At 43.3% G+C, this 13,270-nt stretch overlaps 1 protein-coding gene across 1 annotated transcript in view; it reads right to left on the bottom strand.

Moving 5' to 3' along the window:
- Positions 1–13,270, bottom strand: part of COL5A3 (collagen type V alpha 3 chain) — a 379,057-nt gene that overhangs the window by 38,518 nt on the left and 327,269 nt on the right. The window contains exons 35-38 of the mRNA XM_073555703.1: positions 7,670–7,723; positions 7,091–7,144; positions 6,375–6,428; positions 6,179–6,286 (exon numbers count right to left, since the gene is read on the bottom strand). Coding sequence (XP_073411804.1) covers positions 6,179–6,286; positions 6,375–6,428; positions 7,091–7,144; positions 7,670–7,723 — 270 coding nt within the window. The remainder of the gene's footprint in view (positions 1–6,178; positions 6,287–6,374; positions 6,429–7,090; positions 7,145–7,669; positions 7,724–13,270) is intronic.

Below are 13,270 nucleotides of genomic sequence, written 5' to 3'. Positions count from 1 at the left end.
GATAAATAGTGAAAAAAGTAACAAATAGTACAGTGTTCAGTGACATCATATCTGCAGTCTGGTGTTAATAATACGAGATGTAACAGGTAAATGACTCCGTCAACTATTGTCCATTATATACCATATCATACATATTTGCAGAAGTGAAATATTTTGGGGGAACATTAAAGGGTCTGTACCAAATATGGAAGTACAGAGGATAGCGTATAGAGGATAACGAGGGGCTAACCCCTTTCTGAATGGGACAGAGATCAAGCATTCATTCTCTAAGACACTGCCAGAGATAGAGAAGTTCAGAAAAGTAATTTAATCAAATGGAGAATGATGAGGAAGAACTGGCGTACAATATCACGCCTATGTTCGCACTTTAGGATGTTTGACCGTCATTTTTTTTAGAGATTCTCCACGAAATAGCAAACAAAGTTGGCCATACATGAAAATTTTTTTGATATGCCAAAAAGACCATTTTAGAGGCCAATATCGGCACCTCTTCGTCAAAGGATCAAATGTAGCAGATGCCAAAATAAGTCAGACATCTATAAAAAAAAAAAGTGGTCCACTGTGTTGGATTTTATCAATCATTGTTAGGTTTTGTTGAAAAGTCAACAGATCTGCATCCCATCAATGGAAACCCGGGTCAATTCATAGATCACAAAAGAGTTAAAGGGAACCTGTCAGCAGGATTGTGCTCAGTCACCTACAGACAGTGGCAGGTTGGCGCCATTATACTGATTACAATGATACCTGGTGATGAGATCCATCTTGTGGTTGTTGTTTAATATTTACAGTATGTGTAGTTTTCAGTTAATGAGATTCTCGTCATGCTCCGGGGCGGCCTGTGGACGGCGGGGCTTTATGTGGTGCTCTGCTGACATATGCAAGTTTATGGGCTTACGGCAGGTCACTGATCCTTTAGTGACCTGGCTCCTATTTTACATACTGCATAGAATGTTGTGTGGGAAAAAAAAATTAACATTCATCAAACCTCCGCTGTAGCCTGATACAATGGCTAATATGCATATATTAATTTATCTATCGCATTCCAATAGTTGCTACTGCGCAGGCGTCAACGTCATTTTGCTAGAGGAAAAAAACTTGGCTCCATCAAAATGGCACCGACTGAGCCTGTGCAGTAGCATCTCTCGCCGATAGATGCTACTACAAAGATGACGACGCTGGCGCCATTTTGTTGAAAATAATTTTTTTTTCTAAACAATGCTATATGACTAAATGGTAAATGAATATATGCATATTAGCTATTGCATCATGCTACAGCACATGCACCGCCGCCGCCTGCCTGATGAGTGTTATGTTTTTTTTTCTTAGACCATATTCTATGCAGTATGGAGCAGGTCACTGAGGGATCAGTGACTTGTCATAAGCCATAAGTATAAAAAAACGAACAAATGAACATAAACCAAAATATTGCTTATATACAGTGGGGCAAAAAAGTATTTAGTCAGTCAGCAATAGTGCAAGTTCCACCACTTAAAAAGATGAGAGGCGTCTGTAATTTACATCATAGGTAGACCTCAACTATGGGAGACAAACTGAGAAAAAAAAATCCAGAAAATCACATTGTCTGTTTTTTTTTCATTTTATTTGCATATTATGGTGGAAAATAAGTACTTGGTCAGAAACAAGCAATCAAGATTTCTGGCTCTCACAGACCTGTAACTTCTTCTTTAAGAGTCTCCTCTTTCCTCCACTCATTACCTGTAGTAATGGCACCTGTTTAAACTTGTTATCAGTATAAAAAGACACCTGTGCACACCCTCAAACAGTCTGACTCCAAACTCCACTATGGTGAAGACCAAAGAGCTGTCAAAGGACACCAGAAACAAAATTGTAGCTCTGCACCAGGCTGGGAAGACTGAATCTGCAATAGCCAACCAGCTTGGAGTGAAGAAATCAACTGTGGGAGCAATAATTAGAAAATGGAAGACATACAAGACCACTGATAATCTCCCTCGATCTGGTGCTCCACGCAAAATCCCACCCCGTGGGGTCAGAATGATCACAAGAACGGTGAGCAAAAATCCCAGAACCACGCGGGGGGACCTAGTGAATGAACTGCAGAGAGCTGGGACCAATGTAACAAGGCCTACCATAAGTAACACACTATGCCACCATGGACTCAGATCCTGCAGTGCCAGACGTGTCCCACTGCTTAAGCCTGTACATGTCCGGGCCCGTCTGAAGTTTGCTAGAGAGCATTTGGATGATCCAGAGGAGTTTTGGGAGAATGTCCTATGGTCTGATGAAACCAAACTGGAACTGTTTGGTAGAAACACAACTTGTCGTGTTTGGAGGAAAAAGAATACTGAGTTGCATCCATCAAACACCATACCTACTGTAAAGCATGGTGGTGGAAACATCATGCTTTGGGGCTGTTTCTCTGCAAAGGGGCCAGGACGACTGATCCGGGTACATGAAAGAATGAATGGGGCCATGTATCGTGAGATTTTGAGTGCAAACCTCCTTCCATCAGCAAGGGCATTGATGATGAAACGTGGCTGGGTCTTTCAACATGGCAATGATCCAAAGCACACCGCCAGGGCAACGAAGGAGTGGCTTCGTAAGAAGCATTTCAAGGTCCTGGAGTGGCCTAGCCAGTCTCCAGATCTCAACCCTATAGAAAACCTTTGGAGGGAGTTGAAAGTCCGTGTTGCCAAGCGAAAAGCCAAAAACATCACTGCTCTAGTGGAGATCTGCATGGAGGAATGGGCCAACATACCAACAACAGTGTGTGGCAACCTTGTGAAGACTTACAGAAAACGTTTGACCTCTGTCATTGCCAACAAAGGATATATCACAAAGTATTGAGATGTAATTTTGTTTCTGACCAAATACTTATTTTCCACCATAATATGCAAATAAAATGAAAAAAAAACAGACAATGTGATTTTCTGGATTTTTTTTTCTCAGTTTGTCTCCCATAGTTGAGGTCTACCTATGATGTAAATTACAGACGCCTCTCATCTTTTTAAGTGGTGGAACTTGCACTATTGCTAACTGACTAAATACTTTTTTGCCCCACTGTATAGAGACACAAGATAAACTGCATATGGATAAAATATCCTCACATATAAGATTGAGTAGCAAAAGGTTAATATGTCCAAAAAGAATTGAATGGCAAACTCACTCAGAATAAAACACCTAAAACACCACCAAGGTTAGGATGGAAAACTATGGGAGAAGTAATAAAATAAATAAATAAAAAAATAAATAATGAGTGAATATACAAATCAAGATAAATGACTAAAATAATCCATGAAACAAATATCTAATATATATATGAAAAAATGTGCAAACCATGTGTGTACTCATAAGTATATATATATATATATATATATATATATATATATATATACATGCACAAATCACATAGCAATTGCAGCAATAATATACTCACCCATAATCAAATAATTATTAATATAATAAAAATATCTACAAATATATCTATAAAAATGAAACTTCTCCCATAGTTTTCCATCCTAACCTTGGTGGTGTTTTAGGTGTAAGGTATCTAAGCAGAGCACCACAAAAAGCCTCCCCTACAACCCACCCACAGGCCGCCTTGGAGCACGAGAATCTCATTAACTGAAAACTGCAAATAAAGATTAAACAACAACCACAAGATGGATTTCATCACCAGGTATCATTGTAATCAGTATAAAAGCGCCAGCCTGACACTGTCTGTACTGTAGTTTACTCAGCACAATCCTGCTGACAGGTTCGCTTTAAATGTGAGATTTGTTATTTTAACATATGACTTTTTTGTCCAAAAAAGCAACCTTCACAGACCAACTATGAATGACAAATTCTATTCAGAAGGCAGTCATCTGAAATTCCTCATGTATGTGAGTAGCATTGCCACATTTGGTGTTTGAAGCGAGGGCAGCAGTCCAAGAAACGTGTGACTGCTACAGAAGCCCTGCATTTCTTTGATGAAGAAGGCTATAAGCCAGGGAGCAATGTTAGACAGCATGAAGGACCTGATTCAACACCTGGTGCAACCCCTGCAGCAGCAACAGCTACAGCAGCAGCAACAGCAACTCCTGGCACAACAAGTGACAAACAGCTCCAACAACAGATTGGACAACAGCAGCAGATTGAATTACTCACAGAGGCGGTTGACAGAACAATTGGCAGCTCCAATTACAAGGTCAGCTGGTGACTTTTCTACCCAGAAGGCAGTGAGGAGATCCTTGCAGAAAATTATCCCGAATTACGTTAAAGAGGCCTTTTTAATTGTTTTTGAGAAGGTCGCCACAAGGGAAAAACTCCCGCCAGAGCAGTGGGCGGAAGTCCTGGCACAATACTTGACGGGGGAGCCACAAAAGGCCTACTTTGATTTAGCCTTACAAGACGCCAATGAATTTGTAAAATTCGAATAGGAAATTTTGGCACACTTGGGGTGACGATGTCTGTCGGGGCACAACGGGTCCACCGCCGGGCATATTACTGTGACAAACGCCTTCGCTCCCAAATGTTTGATCTGCTGCATCTCCTCCAAAAATGGTTGCATCCGAAGTCCTTTACCTCGGCGCAGATGGTAGATCGAATTGTAATAGACTGGTTCGTGCACTCCCTTTTGAGCACGATGCGGACTTGGGTTGCCCAGTGAGATCCCCGCAATGCCAATGACTGGGTGAAAGGTATCAGGGGGGCGACGGTTCCTTGGGGAGGCAACCCAGTCCATTCTGGAGGTCCCATCAGGGGGCCGAGGCTAAAAAAGGGGTTGGGACAACCAAAGTCCAAAAGGGCAATGGAGGTCATACTGAGGGTTTCATCAGGGAATGTATTGTGATGGAGATGTCAAGGCCCAGATCATATAGCTGCCCATTGTCCCTTGACCACCGAACAAATGGACTGTAGTATGGGATGTTGGGGATCCCTAAGCATGTCTTGTAAAAGTGAATGGTTGGCAAATGACTGGACTACTAGACTCAGGGAGTTTTGGTGACCCTAGTGAGGGCCATACTTTCTCTTCAATTAATTCCTGGGAAGAAGGTGGGGGCCCGCTTCATAGACAGAGATGCTAATGACTGTACGGTGGCCAGAGTGGTCATTGAGGGCGGAAGTTGAAATTAGTGTCGACCATGCCCCACTCAGGAGGAAAGGGGAAAATGCTTGTGTTACCCTCTGGTTTCTATCCCTACAGGATTTCTGCTTCCATGTGGAACATAGAGCCAGGAGTTATATGGTAATGTCGATGCCATTTCACGAGAATCTCATGCTATATGTCTTATTGCATGGTATTTTTGCACATTTGTCATTCTGTGCTTTTTGTTTGTGTTTCAGTCAGGGTGGTGTGAACATGGTCCAACAGACTTGTTCACATTGTGCATGTCACATGTGTGTTTTTAATCCTATTGGAAGACGGTGCCAAGCCCACGGCTTTCGGTAGAGGGGGAGATATGTAAGGTGGATATTGGACACCTAGTGGTTGGGAGATTAGTGGAAGAAGGTGCTAAGCCCATGGCTTTAGGGAGAGGAAGAGGAATGTAAGGTGGCTATCGGACACCTAGTGGTTGGGAGATAAACTTGGAGTAATGCTTTAGTACTTATAGGAGTAAAAGCGGTTAAAGGACTAAAGAGGGTTTTTACACATAGCGATATCGCTAACAATATCGCTAAAGCATCACCGATTTGGCGATAGCTAGCGATATCGCTGTGTGTGATACTTACCTCCGACCGGCTCCCCCTCTGTCCATCGCTGATCGTGCAGCTCCATTTCTCGTCGGACGCTTCCTGCTGGCGCTGATGAGCGACGCGTGGACGCGGACGGAGGACGTCAGGATCGCCGCGTCTGAAAGGTAAGTATGGTCCGCTGTATCGCTGCTGCATCGCTGTGAGATCTGCCTGTTTGGCAGCTCACTAGCGACCACTTAGCGATGCACCAGCGATCCTGACCGGGTCATATCGCTGGTCGGGATCGCTGGTGCATCGCTAATTGTAAAGGGGCCTTAAGAAGCTGGACTCTAAGCCAGGCGGGCCAACCACCACTGTTGTATGGAGTTGCTGTTTTATTTTATGTTGGACAAGTGCTGTATTTGAGTTTCCTGTGATGTGGTTTATGAGGACGGAAATAAACCAGCCGGACTTTAAATAGAAATGGTTCCTGTAGTCCCTCAAATCGCTCCCAAGTGAGTAGAATTGCTACAGGCCTTACCTTTGCACCTTCACGTCCAGCAGCACCTGGCAATCCATGCTCACCGGGAGATCCTGGTGATCCTGGGTGTCCTCGCTCTCCCATGGGGCCGGTTTCCCCAGATTTACCCTAATTAAGAGAACCTAAATAATAATGTTTTCCATGGGCAAAGATAATACCATAATATCTTGATAGTTTTTGTAGATAAAATACGTACCTGTGGTCCCACGACTCCAGCTGGCCCCGGAAGACCCGTTTTGCCTTGAAAACCCTGTTACATTAGATAGGGAAATAAAAAGTCAAATATTAGATATATAAGATTGTTCTCAGTGGAAGAAACAAAATAATATTGTAGTTATGATACATTTTTAGGACCAACACCAAAAGTTAAAAATGATGAAAAAGAGTGACATGGTTAACCTTTTGGCATGAAGTATGACAGACCTGATTCCATTCTATGAATTTGCATTTCTACATCAAAATTGCAAAAAAAGTTGCATATTCCAAGACAGGTCATCGCTGTCTCAAAAAAATGTATGAAACAAATACCGTACATTTCCCCTGCAACCATAACACTCATAAAAAGTCACAATTTGCGGAAAAACTTGCGACATTTGGCACATTGGTCTCCAATTCTAGCATTAGGAAGTGTACAATTTAACATATTAAGAAAAATTCATTTTTTGGGGGGTGCAAAAGCTTATAAAAAGTTGTAAATTGAACATTAACATTGGGGAGTGTACTACCAGGCCCAATCTCATTGCATGTATGGTCAGAGCACCGGTTCAAAATTTTATCCAACTATTTTTCAGGTGGAGATCTTTCCTCGAAATAATACAATCCAATTTTTCAAATTCTTTGTATCAGAATGCCCCAAAAGAACGAACATACAAATATGTTAGATTTTATGACATACAACGTAATAGAACTCACCGGTTCTCCTCGTGTGCCAGCATGTCCCGGTAAGCCATCTTTCCCAGGGACACCCTGATGGTAAAGCATTGACATCGGTTAGGGTGGACAAACTGGCATTTCACTGATAAGTAGAAAGTGCCAGAAGTCCAAGAAAAACAGAAAACTACTGAAAACACCACCTAAAGATGTTGTCCACCCATGTCAATTAATTTTTGTTTGAAGGGTTCCTCCAATAATAATAAGTGTCCTTTCAAGATATCAGATGATCAGCGGTGATCACTGGGGGAACTTAACAAAAAAAAATTTCAATTTCCTTGTTGCCCCGCTAAGTGGGGAAATGGAGCATTACATGGCGCTCCACAAGATGGACAAGGTGGATCCTCCAAAGAGAGAGATGCTCATTGTAAGCCATCTCATGACAGGCTAACAGATGAAGGGTCTTGATCAGGAGACCATGCCCAGTTAGAAAGGATCGGTAATAACTTGCTGATCGCTTTTTGCTTGCCTGGTCGAGACTCGATAACGTATTCCAAGAATTATGTTTAGCTTTAATTGTAAACCATAATCCGATATCAGATTACTGTAATTTCCACTTACATTGGGTCCTTTCGGTCCTGAAAATCCAACCGGTCCTGGAGGCCCCATTGGTCCCTACAAAGACAAAAATACATGATTTTGTATATTCATAAGGACACTAAGGTAGGGACTGTCATAAAAGTGGTTGTATATAAGAGATAGCAGAACGTTCTGGACAGGTCACTCTTCTGGAAACCTGGACCCATCTCCAGGACAAGGATCACCCAATCCCGTCCCACTGCTCTATTCACTTCTATGGTAGTTACAGATAAAGCCAAGAAAGCAAGCTCAGCACTTTCCATAACTTTGATCGTAGATCGTAGTTCATTATAACTGGGGAAGTGAGAGCTGACACTTCAACCTTCATTGAAGTAGGATCTCCTGCAGTGACCAGGTAATTACTGCAGGAGATCTGCTCTGAGAACCAGACACCAAGGCAGCTAACTTTTCCTGTATTCTCTGTTTTTTGTATGCAACACTAATTTCTCGTCAACAGCGCTGCAGCCAATCATTGATCTCAGCGTCTTGTGCTGTCTACTCGGGCAGAGCCGATAAGCTCACTAATCGTTTGCAGTACTATCAGTGCTGCAGACAATAACATACAATGGGAACAGCTTCAGAGACTCAACGTGGGACCTGGTGAGGGTGAGTAAAGCACATTTCATTTTTTCTTTTTTTTTTCAAACTGCAGCCGAGGGAAAAACACTTTAATATAGGTATGAATCTCAGAGATGGGACCAGTATCTATCAGCCATTTACAGAATATCTGGGAGAATAATATGACGTAAATGTCTAAGGTTAAAAGATTTTTTTTTAGATTATTATTATTATCCCTTTGACAACATTCGCAGTACATTTGCAGCCGTTGTGTGCGCTTACTGCAGGGAGTGGGCACCTAAAGTATCTGCTGTGATTGGAGCAAGCTACAGTTTAACATCTTAGTTGCCGCTGTCAATCGTGACAGCAGCATTTTAGAGGTCAGGAGCACAGAAGCTCAGATATCTACCATGTTACTACACATATATAATCAGAAGAGAAACCAGTTATATTCACAATAAAATTGTCATGCACAAAAACAACACACGCCCCCGGAAGAAGGCTAGCGCCGAAACGCGCGTAGAGACCTGGAGCACGTTTATATTTAGGTATGAGAAGCCCTTATATATTTTAGCTTTATTGTTTACCTGCTGTTACAGAACCACTCAGCACCCAGAATATGTTGTGCAGTTATATGTATATATAATAGGTTCTATGTGAGATGCATGTCCCTAATGTATCAGCAGTGTCCGCCCTCCCCCCACATTTGTAATTCCCACAGTAAACATCCGCAGGCTCCGGCCACCTGCGGCTTTTGTAATGCATGTCTGGCCTGACGCTTGTCTATTGGCCGGCCCTCTGTATCTGTGTGATATATTCTGTGTACTGTGAGTAAAGTGTTGTCAGACTGGAAATACATGGAGAAGCACTGATCTTTTATATGCGCCCATGCACTCAGAGGAATTCCAGCCAGTGTCATTCATTCAGACTCCGGCCAACGCAGAGCGGACCTCCGAAAATACGGGGTGGTACTGAAAGAGGTACCCCAGCTTGGAAGACCCCGTTACACTGGTGGCAGACAGCGGGATTTGATACCCCTTCTACAGGAGGAAAGGAATGAATGGAAAATAACTACCAGAAGTTAAAGAGGACTACATTAAAAGATCTGGTGGAAGCCCGAGGGTTGATCGCCAGCAACAAAACAAAAGCGGATTTGATAGCAGCCATCATGGAACACGACAGTGCAGTGCCCCCCAATGTGAACGTGGAGGAGACCGAATTCCAGAGGGAGGTAAAGAAGAGACTGGCGTTCTATGGCCCAAACCCTGCAGTAGAGATCATACGAGAGGTGATGGCTGATGTGTGTACTGATCTGAAGGAAAAGATGGCCGAGTGGATCAGGATAGAGCTAGCCAAGATGGAGATGGCAGAGCGGACCAAAGTGGAACTGGCCAAGATGGAGATGGCAGAGCGGAGAGAGGAGAGTCAGCGAGCAGGGGGAGCTCTGGCCTTCAACCAGGTACCTTCAACAGTAAGCCACAAAAAGATCCAGTATAATGCCTTCCGACAGTTGGGGGAGGCAGAGGAAGACATTGATGGCTTTCTGCAGGACTTTGAGTGGCAGTGTGCCCTTCATCAAGTAAAGCTGGAGGAACGGGTTCAGATTCTGGCCAGCAAGCTGACAGGCCGGGCAGCGGACGCCTATCGCACGGTACCTGATGAGGACTGTATGGACTATGAGCGGATCAAAGAAGTGATCTTGGCCCGGTATGCGCTGACACCAGAGGCCTATCGCCAAAAGTTCCGCGGACTTATAAAACGCGTAACCGATACCCACGCTGAATGGGCCTGTAAATTATGGCGGTCACTTCTACAGTGGGTACAAGGGAGCCAAGCAACCACTAAGGAGGACGTCCTCCAGCTCTTCCTGTTAGAACGATTCTTTAATGGACTAAACCCCGAGACACAGGAGTGGCTTCGGGACAGGTGGTCAACGACTCTTGAGGAAGCCGCTCATCTAGCCGATGAACATCATGATGCCAGGAGGCCGCAGTTCTCCGGGTCAAAGGTGGTCACTAGGGGCCCACCCATGGACCTGGAGGGCCCCAAACCACCGAAGATTGTAGGGGGATCAGCTAGAAACCCGGCCTACCACAGTCCCCCTGGGGCGCGATGCCACACCTGCCGTCAGCTGGGCCACCTGCAAAGACAATGCCCCAACCGGACTCAGCATACCCAGTGGCCAAAGGCGGGAACAGCTACCTTCAGCCGGGCTGCTGTACACTGCTACCAAGGCGAAGCTGACCCGGCATTGGGGGCTACGACCAACCAAGGGGTGGAAGAGATGGAGGAAGTGCTGCATGAAGTAGACCCCGTGCAGGCAGCCCGGGCAGATAATCGACAACAGCATCGACAGGTCGTGTGGGTTAATGGGAAACGTATGCAGGGACTAAGAGATTCCGGAGCAACTTTGACCCTTGTGAAGCCTCATATCGTCCGGGACCAAGAGAAGATGGACCGGCCAGTGGCAGTCCATGTAGCAGGGGGAGCCATACATCGACTACCCACTGCCAGGATTCACCTGAACTGGGGAGTCGGGGATAGCCTTGTTGAGGTCGGCTTGATGGAGGATTTGCCTGCAGACGTCTTGCTGGGAAATGACTTGGGGCCCATGATGTCTGCATTCTCGGTGGCCCCTCTGGCTGAGACCTATCCTGTGACCACCCGGAGACAAGCTCGAGCTGCGGAGGCGGAATCACACTCAGAGGAGGCCCAGGTAAGACATCCCAGCCCTGCACGTATTCCCATAGCCAGACACATTTCTTGGGCCACCCCAGATGAATTTAAGAGGGAGTTACTTGAGGATCCTTCATTGGAGGGATATCGTGGGGGCAGGGCGGACACTGATGATACATTAGGGACATGCATCTCACATGGAACCTATTATATATACATATAACTGCACAACATATTCTGGGTGCTGAGTGGTTCTGTAACAGGGACATGCATCTCACATGGAACCTATTATATATACATATAAATGCACAACATATTCTGGGTGCTGAGTGGTTCTGTAACAGGGACATGCATCTCACATGGAACCTATTATATATACATATTTCTGCACAACATATTCTGGGTGCTGAGTGGTTCTGTAACACCTGCTTTCAATGTGTTTAGTTCTTTTTTGCTTTGCAGCACTTTATATTACTGATTGCGCTGCAGCTCTTTATATTATTGATATACAAAGCTCATTGTATTTGGATTAACTCTTTATACTCTGTAGCACTTTTTGCAGAGCATTTTGTGTATTATAGCACTAGTCACACACTTCAATAATGTCTCACTAGATCACAGTTAGCATATTTTTGCACTTTGTTATACCAAGCATAATTTTTGCGTGGTGGTTTTTCTCGTGCAATATATTTAGCACTTCAGCACTTTTTATTTTTAATTATTCTGGTACTGATATTACAAGTATAATTTGCAATCTCTACCACATTGTAATATGGTATACTGATATATTTATTACATTTATTTGGGTTTCTGTGTAATATTATTATACGTGCTCCTTTATAATCAGCTGTATATACTGTATATATGTTTTTAAGGAATTTTAAAGAATATATCTCTTCATTAAAAAATTGTTTGGTATTACTTCAATAAAAACTGATAGTAATTATATTTGAGTATACTCTTGTCTTTATTGCGCATATTCTTTGGGAGGATTTCTTGTTACTATACATATAAAGCCCAGTCTGTACTTGTACAATAGACCATAATACCACAGAATCGCAGTGTATTGTATAGGTGATCAAGCAATTGCAAGGTCAAGTTCCTTAAAGAGACAAATTAAAAATGTAAAAAAAACATACAAAATGTGTAGGAAAAACTATACAAAATATATAAAAAATTGTCATAGAGGGAAATTTAAATTCAAAAAGACATCTCCAAAACGAATTATAACTGGGTAAGTGAAAGAGCTGACACTTCAACCTCCATTGAAGTAGGACCTCCTGCAGTGACCAGGTAATTACAACAGGAGATCTGCCCTGAGAACCAGACACCAAGGAAAGGATTGTAAATTCAGCGGCATAGAATTACACATCTGAGGCACGTGCTTCCTCTGCTCAAAGAACTTGTCCCAGACTTTTTGGAGCCAGCGCTCAGTGATGAATATTGGGGTTTGCATCGATCTGATATTTATGGGAGATATATTTTCAGCATTGTAGCAGAGGGACAAACATAATGCATTCACTCATATCACCATAAGGCCACCTCCAACATTATGCCTGTCAGATGATGCTGTACATGCCATGTTTTATGTCTATAGAAAGGTAAAATCGTGACAGGAAGCATGACAACAATATCTTCCTCCTCGGATCTCCAGTAGTGAAGATATTCTGAAAGTTAGAATCATAGAATCGTAGAGTTGGAAGGGACCTCCTAGGCCATCTGGTCCAACCCCTGCTCAAAGCAGGATTCGCTAAATCATCCCAGACAGATGTCTGTCCAGCCTCTGTTTGAAGACTTCTATTGAAGGAGAACTCACCACCTCTTGTGGCAGCCTGTTCCACTCATTGATCACTCTGTCAAAAAGTTTTTTCTGATATCTAGTCTGTGTCTCCTCCCATTCAGTTTCATCCCATTGCTTCTAGTCTTTCCTTGTGCAAATGAGAATAAAGATGATCCTTCTGCAATGTGACAGCCCTTGAGATTTTTGTAGACAGTTATTAAGTCTCTTCTCAGTCTTCTCTACTGCAAGCTAAACATTCCCAAATCCTGCAACCTTTCCTCATAAGACAGGGTTTGCAGACCGGTCACCATTCTGGTCGCTCGTTTCTGAACTTGCTCCAGTTTGTTGAGGATCTAGTAATCCTCTAAAGGCATAGCACATTCCAAGACCAGCGCCCAAATGACCTCACCAAAGGGAGGCATGTGGGCATATAACCTTGATCTAATAAATATCAGAGTTTAGGTAATAATAATAATCTTTATTTATATAGTGCCAACATATTCCGCAGCGCTTTACAGTTTAACAGTTTCAAAATACAAGTCATAAGTAACAACGTTAACAATACAGTA

The sequence above is a fragment of the Dendrobates tinctorius genome, unplaced genomic scaffold, assembly GCF_039654945.1.
Source record: "Dendrobates tinctorius isolate UK_male_01 unplaced genomic scaffold, ASM3965494v1 ptg000228l, whole genome shotgun sequence".
Taxonomy (NCBI): domain Eukaryota; kingdom Metazoa; phylum Chordata; class Amphibia; order Anura; family Dendrobatidae; genus Dendrobates; species Dendrobates tinctorius.
The sequence above is the reverse complement of the archived record's forward strand: the minus strand, read 5'-3'. Positions and strand labels throughout refer to the sequence as shown.